Source organism: Salmo trutta, chromosome 23 (assembly GCF_901001165.1).
Source record: "Salmo trutta chromosome 23, fSalTru1.1, whole genome shotgun sequence".
Lineage (NCBI taxonomy): Eukaryota > Metazoa > Chordata > Actinopteri > Salmoniformes > Salmonidae > Salmo > Salmo trutta.
The window spans coordinates 26,910,831-26,930,543 of NC_042979.1; the positions used below are offsets into that span (position 1 = coordinate 26,910,831).

Sequence of the window (19,713 nt, forward strand, 5' to 3'; positions counted from 1 at the left end):
AGAGCCAATGTTACCTCACTGTATCCCAGACCGACCCTGGCAGGTGGTGGCAACCGATCTGTTCACCTGGAACAACGAGGACTACATCGTAACAGTGGACTACTACAGCAGATACTTCGAACTCGACAAGCTTCACAGCACCACATCTGCAGCTGTGATACACAAGCTAAAAGCAGCCTTTGCCAGGCATGGCATTGTAGAGACTTTAATATCTGACAATGGGCCCTATTACAAATCAAATGAGTTTGAATCCTTCACAAAAGCATGGGAGTTCACACATGTCACCACAAGCCCACATTACCCTCAAAGTAATGGCCTTGCTGAAAAATCTGTGCAGATTGCTAAATCACTCATGGACAAAGCAAAAGCAGACAAGAGAGACCCCTACCTCAGTCTCCTTGAATGCCGCAACACTCCAGTTGACAACTTCAAATCACCAGCCCAGCTGTTGATGAGCCGCAGACTTCGCTCAACCCTTCCCAGCACCAACCAGCAGCTGCAACCTGAGGTCGTCAGCTACAATGAAATGCATGGAAAACGTGCACAGAGACAACAACAACAAAAGCGATACTACGACAGGTCAGCTAGACCAATGCCACCACTGATCGACGGAGAGTCAGTTAGAATCCAGGAGCATGGCCTCTGGAAACCAGCAGTCGTCATCCAGCCAGCTGACACTGAACGTTCATATTACGTCCGCACAGCAGAAGGAGCAGTGTACCGCCGCAATCGTCGTCACTTACTGAACACAAAAGAACAACACACTGATGAGATGAACTGTTCCCCTGAAAGAGAACGTGATGGACTAAACACACACACAGCACAACATACACCATACTTACCTGCAACACCACAAGAGCTGTTGACTGACACAGAAGCATGCTCAACATCATATCGCACAAGGTCAGGAAGAGAGGTCAAGCCCAGAGCTGTCCTCGACCTCTGAAATGTCAAAGGGTGTAGGCGGATCGCTGCCCTAAAAGAGTTCCAGACTGTAAACTTGTTATTGAAAGTTCACTTGAAATGCTTTGATATTGTATTTGTTTGAAATGTTAAGATGTCATTTCTACAGTGAAAGCTGAGTTGCTGAGAATCCCTTGTTCGAAAAGTAACAGTATGTTGGATCATTGTTTCAGAGTCTATGTTGATTCAGTTGGTGTGTTATGCAATATAAATGGTTACTTACCTTGAGTTCAAACTACAGAGCATGTATTCAAAAGAAAAGCTTAGAATATGTAAACATTTGTATTTTGTTTTAAAAGAAGGGGGATGTAATATTCATATGTGAATACATACTGAATTATAATTGGATGCATTTTACCGCCGTATCCTACTGTGCAGTGATTGGTTAAGACCACCCAGACGGTTAGGGCATAGTCAGTTGATCGTGGTTGGAGATAGGCGAACATGTAGTTGTAGCTAGTTAATAAAGAGTTATGTTAAGAAACATCCTGTAGTTCTGCGTTTTATTATTTGTACAAAGCGTACAAAACAAGACAATTATCTTATAGAACAAAACGTATAAGGTCTCCTAAGCCTGTGTTAACCTCAGACCTTATTTTCGGCGTTTATTCAAAAACACTATTATTTGCCCACTAATTTTCTCCATAGGGATAGCTGAACGAACCAGAGGTATCTAATTTCCGGGTTTTAGGACTACAAACTGCAAAGCTCAATACAAAGATGGTTTAGTATGAAGACGTGTAGAAACTGCTTCTCCAATAGAAATCCCCGATCACGCTTGTAGGCGACCTTGGCTAGGTAAACTCATGCGCAGAAACACGTCATCGGGTCTAACGGTCGTCTCGCGTCAAACTGCGCATGTGCAACCCGTACAATCAAAGCACTACTTCGATATACAGTTGTTTTTGACGAAAATTAAAACGTGTCAGTTTGTCATTTTCACAAGGTTGGAGTAATGACATGTTCAGCTACTTATTACATTGGATCGAATCTAGGTCGTGCCTTTAGATTTCAAGAAAATGTACAACTAAGGAATCCTTTTTGACTACTCTCATTGTCTTCTTAAACCCCTAACCCGGCCTGCTTGGTCAACAAGTCTCGCTATGTTGCGCCTCTGGGTTTAGAAACTCTCCACGCTCTTTGTTTATTGTATAAAAAAACGATAGAAAAAAAAAACTACGCCACGCTCTGTCGACGTAAGCACTTACACGTTCGCCGCCATTGCAAGCAAAACGAGTGCACAGATGACGAACAACACACAACACTTCACAACATGCGATTTGGCTCGCTTGTTTGAACCAAAATTAACCGATAACTTTACCTGAATGTGTTTCAACAAAAGTTCCAGCTTCAGGAGATAAAATGTCGGCTTTTATTGTAAGTATGTCGATTAATCAGTCACATTTCTAAAGCGTCTCAAGTCTAGTCTTGAAGGCCACATGATGGATGGACAGTCTTTATCTAGCTAAAACGCTAGCTAGCTGGAGCTGCTACACGCATCCAAACTAGCGCCTGTAAAGTTGTTGATTAGCAAGCTATTTAAAGTGCCAATAAGCAGTAGAAACAATAACAAAGCCGGGTCCCCGCCCCAGTTTCGATAACAAAAACTGAGGGATGGGTCTAGATAAATGTAACCACTCAAATGCATAGACAGCTATGGATGCAAGGACTGACCATCCATGATGATATCAAAATTAACGTGTTGGCAATGTTTTGAGGCTATATAGTGATTGTTTACAGTTACTTTGTTTACAAACATTGGAGTAAAAAAAGCTTGTTTTGAGTTATGATGGGGAACGAAAGTTAAACTAAGCTCATGAGGCATTTCTAAGTTATGTCTGCAAGAATCAATGGGTACATATCATTAATTTATGTAGAAAGATGGATGTAACAACTGCTGATTGCTCCTTTTAATGTCCAAAGAAATGCCATTAAGTAGTCTGCACTGTAGCTAGATAGATAATTATGTTATGTGCAGATGGCTACGATAAAATGGTGTGGAGACTTGAGGTGAGGCCTGAGGGGATATGCTCAGTAGTTTATTTCATGCATGGGTTGACCTTAAGTCTAAGGCACCTATTTACCACTAGTTGAAAGCAAATCATCTTCTAGCAGAAATCATAGACAACTAGAGTACCTAATGGAACATTATTGTTGTCATTCAGCTCAGTATGTAACTAGTGATTAAAGTAATATAGCTTCAAACTACAGTAAATATGTTGTTAAAATGACAATTGTATGAGGATTAACTTGCAACAGTTATCCTCAGTCTACCTGAATTGATCTCCTTGCTGTGCTGTTTCAGGCCCACCCTTCGGTGCGGATCAGGGGCACAGAGCACACCTACAACCCAGTGTTGTGTCAGGACGACAACTGCTCAGGCAAAGACAAGGGCACTCATATGCACTGTCCTCTCTGCACTGTGGTCGAGGCCTATCACGACCCTCTTATCCTACGGGCTCATTACCGCATTAAACACGTTGACAAGGGCATCGACTTTGCTGGTGAGAGGCTTTTCAACACGTATACATAAAAGTACACATCAGATGCTAGATTCAGTGGTAGTATGACTTTGCCAAAAGGTTTCAGTGAGAGATCTTTCACTCAAATCAGTTAAAATGTTTAAAGAAATAATCAGGCAGGCTCTTTTATTGATTGCTAGAAAATACATGGGACCTACAACTTTACAGCAAGCTTTTTGTCTTCCCTTCAGGCCTAAAAGTGCTTCGATGCTGCAACCACTGTGAGATCGTGGGCACCATCAAAGGGGAGAAAAGGTTCAAGGGGGCACACTGGCACTGCTACCGCTGCCGAAACGGCTTCAACCGCCGAGACGAGGCCATCAAACACTATAAGACCCACTTCCGGAACCCCCACACCACCTTCCAGATACAGGTCACACAGGTACTATCACCAAACTACTGTAATAGAACAGACATTCACCATTGAACACTGTGTATGAAGAGTAAACAGACAGGGCACTTATTCTCCATATATACAAAAATAGTCTGAGTAGGAGTGCTGATCTAGGATGAATTTTGGCCTTTTAAATCATAGTCAATAAGAGTCCTGATTTTATAATACTTGATTAGCTCGCCTACTCTGAGAATCTTTGTGAATACGGACCAAGACAGATCTCTCACAATCCCCTCCCTGTGCATTCAGGAGGTGAACAGCCGACAGTATTATGACCAGAGTCCGGAGGCCCACCCTAAAGCCTATGGAGGGCTGGAAGTGTGTACGGGCTCTGGGGTGGAGGGGGGAGACATGGGGACTATCATGGCACAGCCAATCCTCAACACAGCCAACACAGAGACTCTGCTCACTGTGGAACCCAAGGTTTCATATATGTCTCATGATTTGTGGTGGGTAAATGTGGATAGTAGGGATGTAACAATTCACTGATACGCATCTGTCCCAGGTTCAAATGTCCTAGGTCCATAGGTCCTAGGACCCCAAACCGTTCCAAATGTAGCACGCATCGGTCAGAAAATCTATTAAAACTTTACAAATCGCTGGTTCACAAAAATTTGGGGGCTCAAATTACTTTCTACCTTCCAAAAATACCTAATCTTTTGTGACAACAGTGTCCTCTCCTTCAGTGTCGAGCTAAGCATGTCATTGATCTACAAGTAATTTTGCATGCCGAACAACCATAGGCAATATTAGTAGCCTAGTCAAACTGTGTGCTGCTTTGTGCACTGACAAACAAGAGGTAAACCTATTGCTGATTTTGCGCATCACCTTCAGCATTCAAATGTTTCTATTGTCAAATGTGCTGTTAAATTGTTTTAGCGGAATAAAAGTAGCCTAAGCTACCGCCAGAGACACAGCTCTCATCTGGCTATACATGCTGAACTTGGCTTACATTGGATTAATTTAGATTGCAGGTTCACCATCAGCAAACATTTTACTTGAAACAATCAGTGTATATGGTATTTGTTTAGATATACACTGTAAAGTTGATCATTTCAATACGAGGACACCAATCACTTTTGCTACCTGCACTGCATGGGCGACGCAAGAGAAGCTCACTCAGTCTGTCAACTTGTAAATGGTCTAAACCATTCGATTATGAGACGGGTGAAATCCAAAGTTGTGCTATATATTCATTGTCTATATCATAGCATAATTGTGTAGATGATAAATTGAAACTCTCAAACAGGTTTAATCTGCAAAAGTTATTAATTAATTAGTGAGAGATGGTGATTTCAGATCCGGTAGGTGTGTGTGTGGGGGGGGGACAGATCCAGCTCATGAGCTCCATCAGCAGCAGATTTTAATTTAGAAATGAAAATCAATGTGTTTATGTAACAAATATCAGTGAATCGAATCTTATCGCATCAAACCGAATCGTTTCAAACTAAAACATATCGTTCCTGTATCAGCGCCCATGTATCTATCTATAAAATTGTCTTGAAAGGGATAGATGCACATCCTAAGTAGAGGGTTGTGGTGGGTTGATATTGTGAAGTGTATGTCATGTTGTATTGTGTGATCTGTACAACATGTCCTGTTGCTTGTGCTATCAAAGTTTATATTGGTGTCGCTGAATCTTCTATAGCGGTAGTGTCTTCAGTGTTAAAAAGGTTCATCTCAAACCCAGCACAGGAGGTGTATATGTCAAGTAACTTGTGTCTTGGCATTGTATGGTGATTGGTGCCTGCTCTGGTTGAAGGACAGCAGCGTGAACAACGGGATCCTAGTGGCGGCCGAAGAGGAGGTGGGCCCTTCCCAGCATACCCTGGACCAGACCCAGACGCTGGTTCTCGTGGACCCAGATGGACAGGGAGGCAACCTGATTTACGAGGAGGCGGCCAGCATTATCTCTGAACAGGTGTCTCCATTGAGTTATCTTGCTAATACTATGCTTTAGTAAGTTCTCACATCCAATGTTTTTCTTACCAATATCAATTACAACCCTCATCAATCTACATAGTTTTATGCAAGCAGCCTGCATGCCCTAATGCTAACCTCTGTTACCCCTCTACCCCCTTCATGCCATGATACTAACCTTGGTGTACTTGTGGTTGTCTATTGCAGGGCGGGGAGAGTCTGGAGCAGGCCCTGCATATAGAGAAGCATCTGCTGGAGCTCCACCAGCAAAACGTGACCCTGCGGCAGGAGAAGGACGCCATGGAGAAGAGGCTAAGGGCAGAGATCCACAGACTTAACGAACAGGTACACTAACAGCAGACTTGTGAGCTGAGATACAGACTATAAGACCAAGTACACTGATCAGCACAGATTATGTAACCTCAAAGAAAGGTTATCAAAACAAGATGGCCTACACAAAAAAGCTAAGATGCTTTGTATGAAGGATAGATATTAGATCATTTTTAATGTTTAGTGGCAGCAGGGGAGGCAAGGCTAGGAGACTGAGGGCAGAGATACAGCATCTCAAAGACCACCAGGTACAGAGATGGGTAACTTAACGTGATATCTTTTTGTGAAAGATAAACTTATTTGTATGATGAACTTGTCATAATTTGTGTCTGTGTGAAGAATAGATGTGTTCATTTTTAACATGTTTAGCGGCAGGAGAGGCCGATTGGAGAGGTGGATGGAGGCAGAGATGCCGAGTTTCTTTGACCTCATTCAGGAACAGGTATTTTTGGCACCCAGAAGCAAACCTTGCGTGTGCACTGGCTGGCCAGAGACTTGAGGGCAGACACACTGACAGAAGGCTGAAGGCAGAGATATTTACATTTATAGACTCCAGGCACACAATGTTAGTAAATGGCAAAACACCCATGGTTTTCAACACTCCCCCTTTCCTGGCTTTGCACTGATGTCTACGAGTGTTTTAACTGGGGCAAAAAGTGTGGAAATTAAGAGTTGTGGGAGTCACTCAATAAATGCAGCAAAACACTTACGTGAAAGATGGACTTCAAAAACGTATAGGCCAGAATCATTCAGCAATTGACCGGGGAAACGATACGCAATCTCGATCAGCAGGTACACTGACCATGGTATGGAGCAGCAAAGACATGGTTAACTTATCAGGATAACTATTTTATTTATTAAAAAAAAATTGGTGGAGGAAACTGATTTGTATGGGGATCTTCTCAAAATGTGTATTTGTGTGAAGGATAGATGGGAGTTAAAGCGCTTACCTTATGTCTCTTCTAATAAGTCCTCCACCCTTTCTGTATTTGACATTCTTGGTGGAATGGAAAACAGACCATTCTGACGTGGCCATGTTGTCTCCCCTGTGCTGAGGTGCCCCCAGGTGGCCAGTGTGGTGCAGGCCAACATCAAGATGTTTGAGGAGCTAAAGCTGTACCGCTCTGCAGAGAACAGCCAGCAGAGAATCGATCAGCTGGTGAGTGGACGCTTGTAACTGCTACTGTAGTGATGATCCTAAGTTATTGTTAAATAGGGGTAAGATCTGAAATTATTTTCCAATTGTTTCGTTCTGAACTGAACCACAATTTTTTTCATTCCGTTCCACTGTTTCCGACCAGCAAAATAAACCAAAAAAGTACAGTTTTATATCGTTCCCTTTTCAACCTATGAAATCAAGTTTTTTACATTTAGCTCATTAAATTACTTCACTGATCAGTGTGGATAGAGCAGGCAAGCTAGTTGTTTACATGCATGATGGACAGACTAGTGTAGCCTATGGCACACGATGCAACTGAAATTTTGCGGGTGGGGAGAGATCGAGAGTGGGTTAAATACAACGTGATAGGCCTATGGTATCCTTATCTAGCATTGGAAAAGTTAATCCATTCTTTAGCTAATACAAAAATCGTTCTGCCTATCTTCTGAATCACGATTGTAACGTCAGTACAGTAGCCTATGCTCCGTAGGGGGAGGGCCAGGTAGCCTAAACACATACACACTGGCAAAGATTTTCAGTTTGCAGGCATACACTGGAATAAGTTTCTGAGTGACAGTGAGGGTTTGCATAGGACCTTTGTTGTGTTTTTTTTGTGGGACTAGAAAAAAATGACTGGAACGTAAAATTATTAACCAGTTCCCATGCTTTTAAAATAACAGTTCTGTTCCTGAACAATATGGATCACTTTCGTTTCTGTTCCTTGAAAATGTTCAGTGTTTTTGGTTCTGTTTCTAGTAGGGCTGACCCCATTTAGTCAACTGGTTGGTTGATTGTTTGGTCGATAGGCTGTTGGTCGGACGTGATTTCTTTAGTCGAGCAGTAGCAAAAAAAAAATTATAGATCTATCATGGTGTACAAGACACCGGTCTAATTTGTGCTGAGTGGACTGATCCATTGTGGGGATGCACAGTCCATCAGTCTAAGACATGTGCTACTGAAATTGTATATGGTTATATTACATAAGAACAATGGTGCAAAACTAATAAAAATAATATTATTTAAAAACAAATGCGCTTTCTATCTCGTTGGATAGCGGTTGCTGTCTCTGCTTCTGAAACACATTAGTGCGCTGTTGAATTGGCGCCTTTTCCTAGACCATGTTGCTATGTGGATAATAGCAACGTTAACCAGCGTATTGGTGTTGAGAACAATGCCGTGGAGGCATCAGCAGAATGAGGAGATGAGAAAACAGCCCTTGCCTTATTATCTAAGAAAAGTTTGGAGATGGGAAACCTAAACTTAATTAGCTATGTAATCAATAGCCTAACTGTTAAATGTGCCTGGCTTTATAAGACAGCAATATATCTACAGAAATAAGAGTTTTTATTTAATAGCCTACTGATTTCGCCTCAAGCAATGACATTTCAAGTAAGCAATTTCACAAATTGGGCTGTTTTTAATCTTTGCTTTACTGTAATAAAGGCTTTACACTTTTTGTCGTTAGAACAGCCTCTCTGGTATTATTTCTAATTAATGTTTACACTGTTCCAAATTGCCTGAAATAATATTTATAATAATGCTCCTTTTTCTTGATCATCTTCTTATTATTAGAATAAGAAATGTCATTAGTAGGCTTAGTATAGCAGACTTGTATAACCACCATTGAGCTGTAGGCCTAAGAGCACATCCTGTTTATTCTTAATACTGTAACTTAGGCCTGTATGTCAATATATAGGCTACTGTATCAATCAACCATTAGTTCATGTCATCACACAGCATATGAGTAATTCATGATTTGAAATGCATTCAAGCATTTTAGTTTTAAAATGAAGTGAGCCCAGAATAATTAGCTTAAGCAATAAACCGTTCCATTTCGGAAATTGCATTCACAAATTAGTGCGAACGTTTTTAGTCTTTGCTGTATTAAAGACTTAACAAAAAAAACGTTACAACAGACTCTGGTGCTCTTATACTTTATTTAGTGTTAACATTGTTCCAAACGGTCAGAAAAATTATATTGCAATCTATACAGCACCTGTTTGGCACACATAATATGCATTCAGCACTTGCTCCTTAGATTTTTTTCTTGATCTCTAGTATTTTCCACAACTAGTCACATTTATTCCACACATCTGACTTTCCCTTTAACTCCAGAGCAATCTGTAAATATTCCCCCATTTTTGAGGTTTATTTGTCACATCCTCTGTATCCATTTTGCTGTCACATGTGTTTTTATTTGGGGGGGGGGGGGGGTAGATCAGCTATAATATTGTAGCTTCCATCAATGTAATTGTCTGCATCACTTCAAATCCCCCATATATTTTTTTGCAAATATACATACAGTACCAGTCAAAAGTTTGGACACCTACTCATTCTATTTTTTTTTTATTTACTATTTTCTACCTTGTAGAATAATAGTGAAGACGTCGAAACTATGAAATAACACATGGGATCATGTAGTAACCAAAAAAGTGTTAAACAAATCAAAATATATTTTAGATTCTTCAAAGTAGCCACCCTTTGCCTTGATGACAGCTTTGCACACTATTGGCATTCTCTCAACCAACTAGGGCCTGTCCTTTGGTATGATGAGTCCAACTGCCGTGTCTTTGTGAGACGCAGAGTAGGTGAACGGATGACCTCCGCATGTGTGGTTCCCACCGTGAAGCATGGAGGAGGTGTGTGTGTGGGGGGGGGGGGCTTTGCTGGGGGGACTGTCAGTGATTTATTTCTGAGGCTGGTAACTCTAAAATAGTAAAAAATAAAGGAAAAACCCTGGAATTAATAGGTGTCAACTTTTGACTGTATGTGTATATATTCCTTTAACTTTCTAACCCTACCTCCCCTAATTGGAGTGAACTAGTGATCAACAATGCTTAGACGGTAGATCTATTTCCTTTGTTTTTACTCCACTTTAGACCAAGCAGCCTTCATGTTCGCAGCATTGTATGTCACCAGTGCAAATACCTTCTGTGGTCCAAGGCCATTGACTGCCTTCAGCTCATCTGCAATGTAGAGACCGGTGTGTCTGTCCCTTGTCTGTGCTCTTGTAGAATACTGGTTGAGGGGTGGAGATGATGTAGTTAATTATTCCTTGCCCACAAACATTTTACCACCCATCAGAGATGATTGCAATACAGTCTGCTTTCTTTATGATTCACTCTCTGCATCCAGCAAATTAGTAGATAAAGCATGTCTGGTTGGAGGGGTGTATGCTGGGCGAAGAACATTCAGAAATCATTGCCTGTGAGCATCAGAGGTGAAGCAGTTGCATACACAGCTCGAGCAAGACATTCATTAGTATTTCCCTGACTACATTCCTCTTACTACTTCTTATTCAAGGACGACCATGAGCTGTTGCTATCGTTAAGGTGTCTGATTTGTTATTTTCACCAAAACTAGAAGTAAAGGGACTTTTGTCAGTTTGCTTGTTGTGAGCATTGAGGGAACTTTATACACTTGGCCAGATCAAGTCAAATGTATTTATAAAGCCCTTCTTACATCAGCTGATATATCAAAGTGCTGTACAGAAACCCAGCCTAAAACCCCAAACAGCAAGCAATGCAGGTGTAGAAGCACGGTGGCTAGGAAACTCCCTAGAAAGGCCAGAACCTAGGAAGAAACCTAGATAGTAACCAGGCTATGAGGGGTGGCCAGTCCTCTTCTGGCTGTGCCGGGTGGAGATTATAACAGAACATGGCCAAGTGTTCTTAGATGACCAGCAGGGTCAAATAATAATAATCACAGTGGTTGTCGAGGGTGCAACAGGTCAGCACCTCAGGAGTAAATGTCAGTTGGCTTTTCATAGCCGATCATTCAGAGTATCTCTACCGCTCCTGCTGTCTCAAGAGTTGAAAACAGCAGGTCTGGGACAGGTAGCACGTCCAGTGAACAGGTCAGGGTTCCATAGCTGCAGGCAGAACAGTTGAAACTGGAGCAGCAGCACGGCCAGGTGGACTGGGGACAGCAAGGAGTCATCAGGCCAGGTAGTCCTGATGCATGGTCCTATTGCTCAGGTCCTCTGAAAGAAAGAGCGAAATAGAGAGAGCATACTTAAATTCACACAGGACACCGCATAAGACAGGAGAAATACTCCAGATATAACAGACTGACCCTAGCCCCCCGACACATTAACTACTGCAGCATAAATACTGGAGGCTGAGACAGGAGGGGTCAGGAGACACTGTGGCCCCATCCGACGATACCCCCGGACAGGGCCAAACAGGCAGGATATAACCCCACCCACTTTGCCAAAGCACAGCCAACAGGGATATCTTCATCTTTGTTGCACTCTTCACATGATTTGGCACAGTATTTGCAAATGTACACAGCTTTTCCTTCTACATTAGCTGCAATGAAATGTCTCCGCACATCAGATAGTGCCCGTGGCATTTTCCTGTGGAGATTAGAAGAAATGAGTTAACCCCAAATACAATTCCATGTACAGATAAATAGTTAAGCAGTTAGATTAAACAATTCCTTTGTAAGATACATGTTTTAAAATGAAATATGTATGGAAACAGGTGAATTAACACTCCTCAGTTAACAGGCTCAAGCAAGCTCAAACCCACATGTTAACAATTTCTGCTAGTTTGTTTTTGCTACCAAGTTAGAAATGATTTAAACACACTTTGCTGTAGGCTACTATTTACTAGCTAACAAAAATATTGTATGTCATATAAAATATATTCACACCACCCAATATTGTAATCAAAACTTACCAGAAAGCATGTAGTCCATGGCTCAGACAGTGTAGTAGTGTGTGTGCTCAATAGCATCTCATTAGCGTGCAAGATCTTGAGAATCAGCTGTACATGTGATGGAAGAGTGCACTGTGCATGCAGAGGGTTGCAATTCCATTGAATTGGGGATAGTTTAACCAAAATATGCCACAAGACCTAGAATTGCCTCATGTGTATCCCACAAAAAAAGGTGCACTGTTAACTTTTTAAAATACATTTAAGCAAAATTCCAGGGCTTAACTTCCCATGAAAAATTCCGGAAATTTACCGTCAAGTTTCCGACCCTTTGCAATCCCTAATTATTTTATTATTGATCGATCGACTATTACTTTTCAGATCATCCAGTAGTGCTATCTACGGTTTTCAGAGTTTGTTTTAACCAATTTATTGACGTGATTATGTAATATTATAGGTCAGGCCCTATTGTGCCGTATTTGGACAGGATTAGTTTTACTGGGGGAGGTGGGGTTATGTAATTATGTGCACGAGCACAAAACACCACATCTGTCATTTTAGTCCCGTCCAAATTGACATCCCTTTGTTGAGAGAAATCTCTGCGTTTGACAGGTGTTGCTCGCGGTTATTGCAATAGTTCAATTTATCAGATCAGTTATTGCTTTAAGTGCTGCACATAGCCTTTATATAAAGGGCCTACATGTATCAACTTGCACAGTGAATGCTTTTGTTTATGTTTTGTGTGTATGATTTGAATATTGCCAAATGCATCATAAAAAAAAATATTGTGCCTATTTAATGCAACCCTTGCTGTTAATAGATCGCAAAGCAGCAGCATAGAACTGACCTAAACATTTGGAAATGATAAGTAAACTTTTTCATCCATATCCTTAAAATGCATCTCGAGTGCAATTGCACGGTTTAGCTCACATCTGAAGGCTGGAGGGCATTTAGGATGTACTACGGATCCCTAAAATATCCTAATGATTATAATCACACTTCCTTAATTTAAATATTATGGCAACACTATAGGAAAGATGGTTTAGAAACTTGGGAACCAAGCTTGAGTTATCAGTGTGGCCCTATCACCTGGACGTGTTGAAATGCTTAATCTTCACACCTAGAATAAAAACCTCCAGGCTTCTGTCATAACTGTAAATTTATTTGAGAGAAAGAAAAAAAAGAATTACAGGGTGCAGTTTGGGGAAAAATGAATCCCGTGGAATAATGGACATTCTGGTGTAATAATTACATAACCAACGTTCTCTAGTAATTAGTGATCAAATTTGACATCCGGTGAAATCGGAGTGCGCCAAAATCTTAATATTTAACATTCATGAACATACAAGTGTCATACATGATTCGTTAGCTTAGAATCTTGGTAATCTAACTGCGTTGTCAGATTTCAAAAAGGCTTTACGGTCGAAAACATGGCATTCGATTGTCTGAGGACAGCGCCCCATGTCAACATATCTTTCAAACCAGCACTGGCGACAAAAAATCTAAAATAGTGCTAAAATAAATCACTTACTTTTGAAGCTCTTCCTCTGTTTGCAATCCCAAGGGTCCCAGCTACACAATGAATGGCCGTTTTGTTCGATAAGTCCTTCTTTATATCCCAAAAACGCTGTTTAGTTGGCGCCATTGAATTCAATAATCCAGTCCTTCAACATGCATACAAAGGATCCAAAAAGTTACCAGCAAAGTTCGTCCAATCGTGTCAAACGATGTTTTTTCTGAATCCTCAGGTTGTCTAATATCTAAATAAACTATAATATTTCAGACGGAGATTACTATGTTCAATAGCAAAGGAAAAGAACAAAGAGGGCGCCCACATTCACGCGCGCATAAAGACTACTTTTGCCCTGGCGCTCAACTTGGAATGACTACAAATACTACTTCATGTAAAAAAATAAATTTAAAAAAAGCCTAAAACCTTGTATAAAGACTGTTGACATATAGTGGAAGCCATATGAACTGCAATCTGGGAGGTGGAAATTAGATCTTTCAATAGCATTGCATTGGAAGTCATTCCAAGCTCCAAAAAAAAGATTTCCGGATTGATTTTTCCTCGGGGTTTCGCCTGCTATATCAGTTCTGTTATACGCACAGACATTATTTTAACAGTTTTTGAAATTTCAGAGTGTTCTATCCAATTCTACCAATTATATGCATATCCTAGCTTCTGGGCCCGAGTAACAGGCAGTTTACTTTGGGCATGTCAGACAGGTGGAAATTCAGGATACTGCACCGACCCTAGAAAGGTTCATGCTTACATTTTTAATGCCATAAATTGATGCCATTAACGCATTTTCTTAGTTTGACTCCCTGAACCATCCATAGTTCAAATTCAAGCCCTGGCAGCTGATGTGCTAGTTTGACAAACACTTTACTAGCTAGCTACTTGTATGACTGAATAATGGAGAATGCTAGTAAGGGGCTTTTAAATGGCCAATTTCAAATCACTCCCAGATGGCTCTTTGGATGAAACCAAAGTAATTTGCATCTACTGCAAGGCTGAATTTGTTTATCACCAAAGTACGAGTCATCGTTTTCATTTACAAGCGAAACATACTGTTGACGCCGGCAATACAAGTAGTTACTAGTAGCAATGGAGGACATCTTCGGCAGGCTAAGCTAGAAGGGTGTGCGCGCCGGAGGCCTGTCGACAAGCAGCAGGCTAACACAAGAAATAGCCAAGTGGATAGCTACAGCTTGCAGGCAAGTCCACATTGTGGAGGACGAAGGCTTGAGGGATAGCATTGAACGACAACGTATGAGTTACCCTCGAAAGCCACCGTCGTTACAAGAATAAACAAGCTGTATGAAAGGGAGAGGGCTATGAAAGTGGAGTTGAAACATGCAACGGCTGTTGCTCTCACGGGAGACCACTGGAACTCGGTCAGTAACCACAACTACCTGGGTTACTGCGCACCACATCAATGGAATCTGCATTCACACACTCTGGCCGTAATGAAGACGGAGGTACTATGCTCAGACGTGCGCCGGGCATTTCATGGCTCTAGCAAAGCAGTGGAGCATTGAAAACAAAGTTACCACAGTTTGCATAGACTGTGCATGGAACATGATTGCAGCTGCCAGACATATGCCTTCTTGAACACCTGCTCTGCATCGCGCACAGTCTCCAAAGGTCCATCAGTGTCCCTACAGAACAGAGGGTTTGACAGTGCCATAGCTAAATGGCGAAAAATTGTTAGCCATTTCAAACACAGCCCACTAAATGCTGCAGAGCTAGGACATCAGCAAATGGACTGAAAGAGTCACTGGCACACAACAAGATGGAATTCCACTCTGGAATTGGTAATGCATGTCCACAGAAACCAACAACCACTGAGAGATCACCAACAACCAACAGAAAACCATGCCAACCACAGCTGAACTGGAGAAACTGCAGAAGCTGGAGGCACTACTGGAGCCCTGCAGGTAATATTCTTTATCACTATTAGTGTTATAATAAGGTGGGTGTAAAGTATGAGAGAGTCTGGGCATAACAAGTCTCTCACAATTGACAAGTGATTTTGATTGATCTTTCACTGCAGATACTTGACTGAACTTCTGGGAGGAGAGATGTACATTTCCTGCTCAGTGGGGTTGCCTGCTTTGTCATCTCCTTCGGGTGATTGAGAGCTCCAATGATGACCCTGCCTAAATGATAAGATTCATGCTGACATTCACAACAGACCTGGAGAAATGCAAGGAAAACGCCAACCTAACATGGCTGAAGCTCGCCACAGCACTCGACCCAAGGTTTAAGGACCTGAAGTGCAGGTCTGGGAAGGCACTTCAGGTCCTTAAACCTTGGGTCGAGTGCTGAAAGAAGAGAGGCCTGCACAGCAACTGGATAAAGCAACAGAGTCATAGCCACCAAAGACGAAAGCTGCCCTTTAGTTGAGTTCTTCTGAGTCTGATGAAGAGGAGGAATCCATTAAATGTGTGGAGTGTTACAAAGCAGAGCCCAGCCTCAACATGGAGGACTGTCCACTACAGTGGCGGTCACAGCATGCAGGGCCACACCAGGCTGGCCTGCATTGCATGAAGTTACCTGGCAACGCCTGTTGCATCAGTACCATGTGAGAGGCTGTTTTCTCACACTGGGCATATTGTACACAAGAAGAGAGCAGCTTTATCGTCTGAAAATGTCAGCGGGCTTGCTTGTCTTTGCAATTGGCTCAGTGAAAAGAAATGGGAGGATGACTGAAGTGTATGGTCACAGGTTAATGTTCTGAGGGATTCCTGACATTGTTGTATAGGTTCTTTGTATCCATTTTTTTCCCCATTTTTTTTTCTTTTTTTTTTTCTTTTCTTTTTTTTTTCTTTTAGTCAACCCTCCAATCAGTAACTGGGAGAACTATCATTTTGTGTGTCTGTACCTACCTACCTATTAGTAAGTTCCAGGTCTATTGTATTTAACTTGTTTATGGTGAATATGCCATTAAAAACATTCTGATACTGAAATATTTTTGGTTTCAGTCCCTCCCTACATGCCTATAACTCAATACACTGCTTTTTTTTTAAATAGAAAAATCTTTATTTAGCACCAAATTTGAGCGAATAAAATATTTGTGATTTAATTCCAAAATTTAATGCAATTCATCTCAATTCATTATTTTGATTGTTTGATAGGCCTACTAGTTCCGTGTGAATAGGTCTTTGGTCACGATGCATACATGTGTCACGTAAAAAGAGCAAGGTTTGAGGAAATGGGGAGGGATTTCGGAAACAACTTTTCAGAGATGGCTGTAATTATGTTGCAGCTTCAGAAACACGGACAGCACGATAAACACTTGATGTTCTGTGGCTGCAGCAGGGAGGAGAGCGAAACAACGGTGCTAGTCACTGTCACTCCGTTTATTTTTTTCTTACACAGCACAGCAAGACTGAACAATCAAATAAATTGCTGGTCGGACTCCCTCTAGTCATTTGTGTTTTGGTTATTTAATCAAACCATGTGCTTAAAGCATCAGACAAGCTCAGTGAATTTAGTTGATTTGATTAAAATACATAGGATGTGTCATATGAAAAAAGACATGTTAAAAATGTAGACCAATCAATTGGTCGAAAGAACAGACACTTGGTCGACCACTTTTTTATTTATATAAAAAAAAAAAAAATGTCTGGGACAGCCCTAGTTTCCTGGACCGGTTCCAACCCCTGTTCTTGAATATTCTCAAGATCACATTCCAGATAAAAAACAACGCGTAAAGCCTCTTAGAGCCTTTTGAAAATCTACAGAGCTATGCATATTCTGTATGGTTAGTAAAAATTACTGAGCTTCAATAGTATTCACGAGCTGGAATGTCAAAGGGCCTAATTGCCCACTGAAGCAGTGGTTTCTTGTTTAAAATGCTTGTATACCAATATACATGTAGCTTCCCTGGAGCCATCCTTTTATAAATCTACTAAACATCACTGACAGGCCATTCAGTTGTTACATGGTATAAAGCCGGGATTAGTTTTACTGGGGGAGGTCGGGTAATATAATTAAGTGCACGAGCACAATACACCACATCTGTCATTTTAGTCCCTTCCGAATCTATGTCAGTGATTTTACATGGCAGAAGAGTAACAATTCCAGACAGAATAACTTGTTTTTTGGTGAACTCAAGTCCTCTGGCAATATTAGTCCCCCCGTGTGAATTGACATCCCTGTGTTTTGAGAAAAATGTCAGTTTGACAGGTGTTGCTCGCGGTTTGAGCAAGCAAACCATAACTGATTCGATAAATTGAACGAAGTCCTGCGCATAGCCTTTATATGAAGGACCTACATGTATCAACTTGCACAGTGAATGCTTTTGTTTGTTTTATGCGAAGGAATTGAACATCGCCAAGTGCATCATAAAAAAACATTAAAAGCAACATTGCTGTTAACAGATCGCAAAGCAGCATAAAACTGAGCTAAATGTTTGGAAATGACAAGTTCACTTTCTATTCATAGCCTAACATATCAAGTGCAAGTGTGCTGTTCGGCTCACATCTGAAGGCTGGGGGGCATTTAGGATGCCTTCTACTGCGGATTGCTAAAATATCCTAATGAATATGATCACACTTCCTCAATTCAAATATTATGGTGACACTATACCAAAAATGGTTGGCATGGTTTAAAAACTTGAGTTATCAGTGTAGCCATGTTATCGTGTGGACTTGTTGCAATATCTTCACTCCTAGAAAAAAAAACTCCAGGCTTCTGTCATAACTGTCAATTTAGTGGAAATAATAATTACAGGGGGCAGTTTGGAAAATGAATTCCGTCTGAATCGTCCTCTTGAATAACAGACATTCTGGGCTAATAATTACATAATCAACGTACTCTAGTAATACTAGTTCTGTGCAAATAGGGTTTATGAGACTCTTTCACCACTGATGATGCCTGTCTTTCTGTTTGGCAGGTGAAGAGTCTGGAGATGCAACACCGCACTCTCATCCACACCCAGCTAGCCTCCCTGAGGACAGAGCTTCTACGGCAGGCTGAGAGAACAACGCCTGTCAACGGCCACACAGAGCTCACAGTCAGCCTGGTTGGTGAGATAGCCACTCACCCTGGGGAGATGACCCTCTTTGAGGAGGAACAGACTGAAACAAGGGTAGAGAGGGAGGAAGAAGCATTGACCATGGTGGTGGTTCAGATGGGCCCGGACCCAGGGGACTCGGTACCGATATCGGGTGATGCGTGTTTGGTGGCTGGGAAGAATGAGGAATCATCGGTCCCTGAACTGGACAGTGTTGACTCTGGGGCAGAGCCCTTCAAGAATGCTACAGAATCCCTCGAAGACAAAGAGGGGGAGGAGAAATGGTCAAGGAAGCGCAGCCCCAAAGAGGAACCCGGGGGGGAGAGTGAAGCCAAACTGCAACGCATCTGTTGAGATAATAGATAATTGAGACAGTGGTCTTTATTACTCTCATCTGTTTTTCCCTTTGTCTCTCTCCAGTCTTTTCCTGGCAGTACTTGTGAGTTTCTTTAAGGGAGGGTACCTTTCCCACAAGGTGTTCTAATAGGCTGCTGCAGACTGAGCCAGGCACAGTACAGCAGTGTGGGAAAACCTCAACTGAGAAACCAGTCCCTAATATGGCTGTGAAAGTCAATGCATCCTCCACTCCCTGCAGTGTGTAAGCTGTACATAATGCTACTCCACTAAACCTACTGACTTACTGTTTACCAGTCTGCTCTGTACATTAGCTCTGTTTTAGAAGCTTCATGAAGGATGACGGTCTGCAGTGAATTAGATCTATTCAAAGCAAATAACCAATACATGTTATTTTGTTCTGACTGAAGTTTTTGCAATGTGTTCCAATGTTTTCATAAAGCTTGTTTGTTCAACAGTTGGTTCCATTATTCTACTAAACATTATTTTTTACAGACTGGAGGTAACTAACCATCTGTCTTGATGAGACAGCCACTTGTCACACTATGCAATTGTAGTTTGTTATACAATGTGTTGCTCATTAACTTGCATAAGATGTATACAGTACATAGCCTACAAATCATATCGGATACAACAGTACATCTCAAGCCTATGAATTTGCTTTATTTGAGAAAATGACTAAACAAAGCTACTGTGTAGTTTATTGCTTACCGGTATTCAGGCATTGTTTTTCATTCCAAAGTTGTAGACAAATGAAAAGCAATCCCTTGACATGAATTTGTAGTTGCTGAATAAAGAAAACACCAATGTGAAGAAATCTTTGTCATTCTGTCATGAATCTGAATGCATTCAAACCTATACACCACTTGAACATAGATTTAATTGG

At 41.4% G+C, this 19,713-nt stretch overlaps 1 protein-coding gene across 2 annotated transcripts; it reads left to right on the forward strand.

The window, feature by feature from the left end:
* Nucleotides 1-2,176: 2,176 nt before the first annotated feature.
* LOC115159682 (uncharacterized) lies at nt 2,177-19,644 on the forward strand. 2 transcript variants are annotated; one of them, XM_029709639.1, is made up of 8 exons: nt 2,177-2,340; nt 3,269-3,467; nt 3,677-3,867; nt 4,129-4,328; nt 5,647-5,800; nt 6,007-6,144; nt 7,196-7,288; nt 18,354-19,644. In XM_029709639.1, exons 1-8 carry the CDS (start codon nt 2,326-2,328, stop codon nt 18,825-18,827), a joined length of 1,464 nt encoding a protein of 487 aa, XP_029565499.1. In that variant the 5' UTR covers nt 2,177-2,325; the 3' UTR covers nt 18,828-19,644. The 2 variants fall into 2 exon arrangements, with proteins under 2 accessions (XP_029565499.1, XP_029565500.1); XM_029709640.1 differs by having other exon boundaries at nt 5,650-5,800.
* Nucleotides 19,645-19,713: the final 69 nt, after the last annotated feature.

Coding starts and splice junctions, on each gene's coding strand:
- LOC115159682 (XM_029709639.1), top strand. Junction 5,801..6,006: donor CCAGCATTATCTCTGAACAG/GTGTCTCCATTG, acceptor TGTCTATTGCAG/GGCGGGGAGAGTCTGGAGCA. Junction 6,145..7,195: donor TCCACAGACTTAACGAACAG/GTACACTAACAG, acceptor AGGTGCCCCCAG/GTGGCCAGTGTGGTGCAGGC.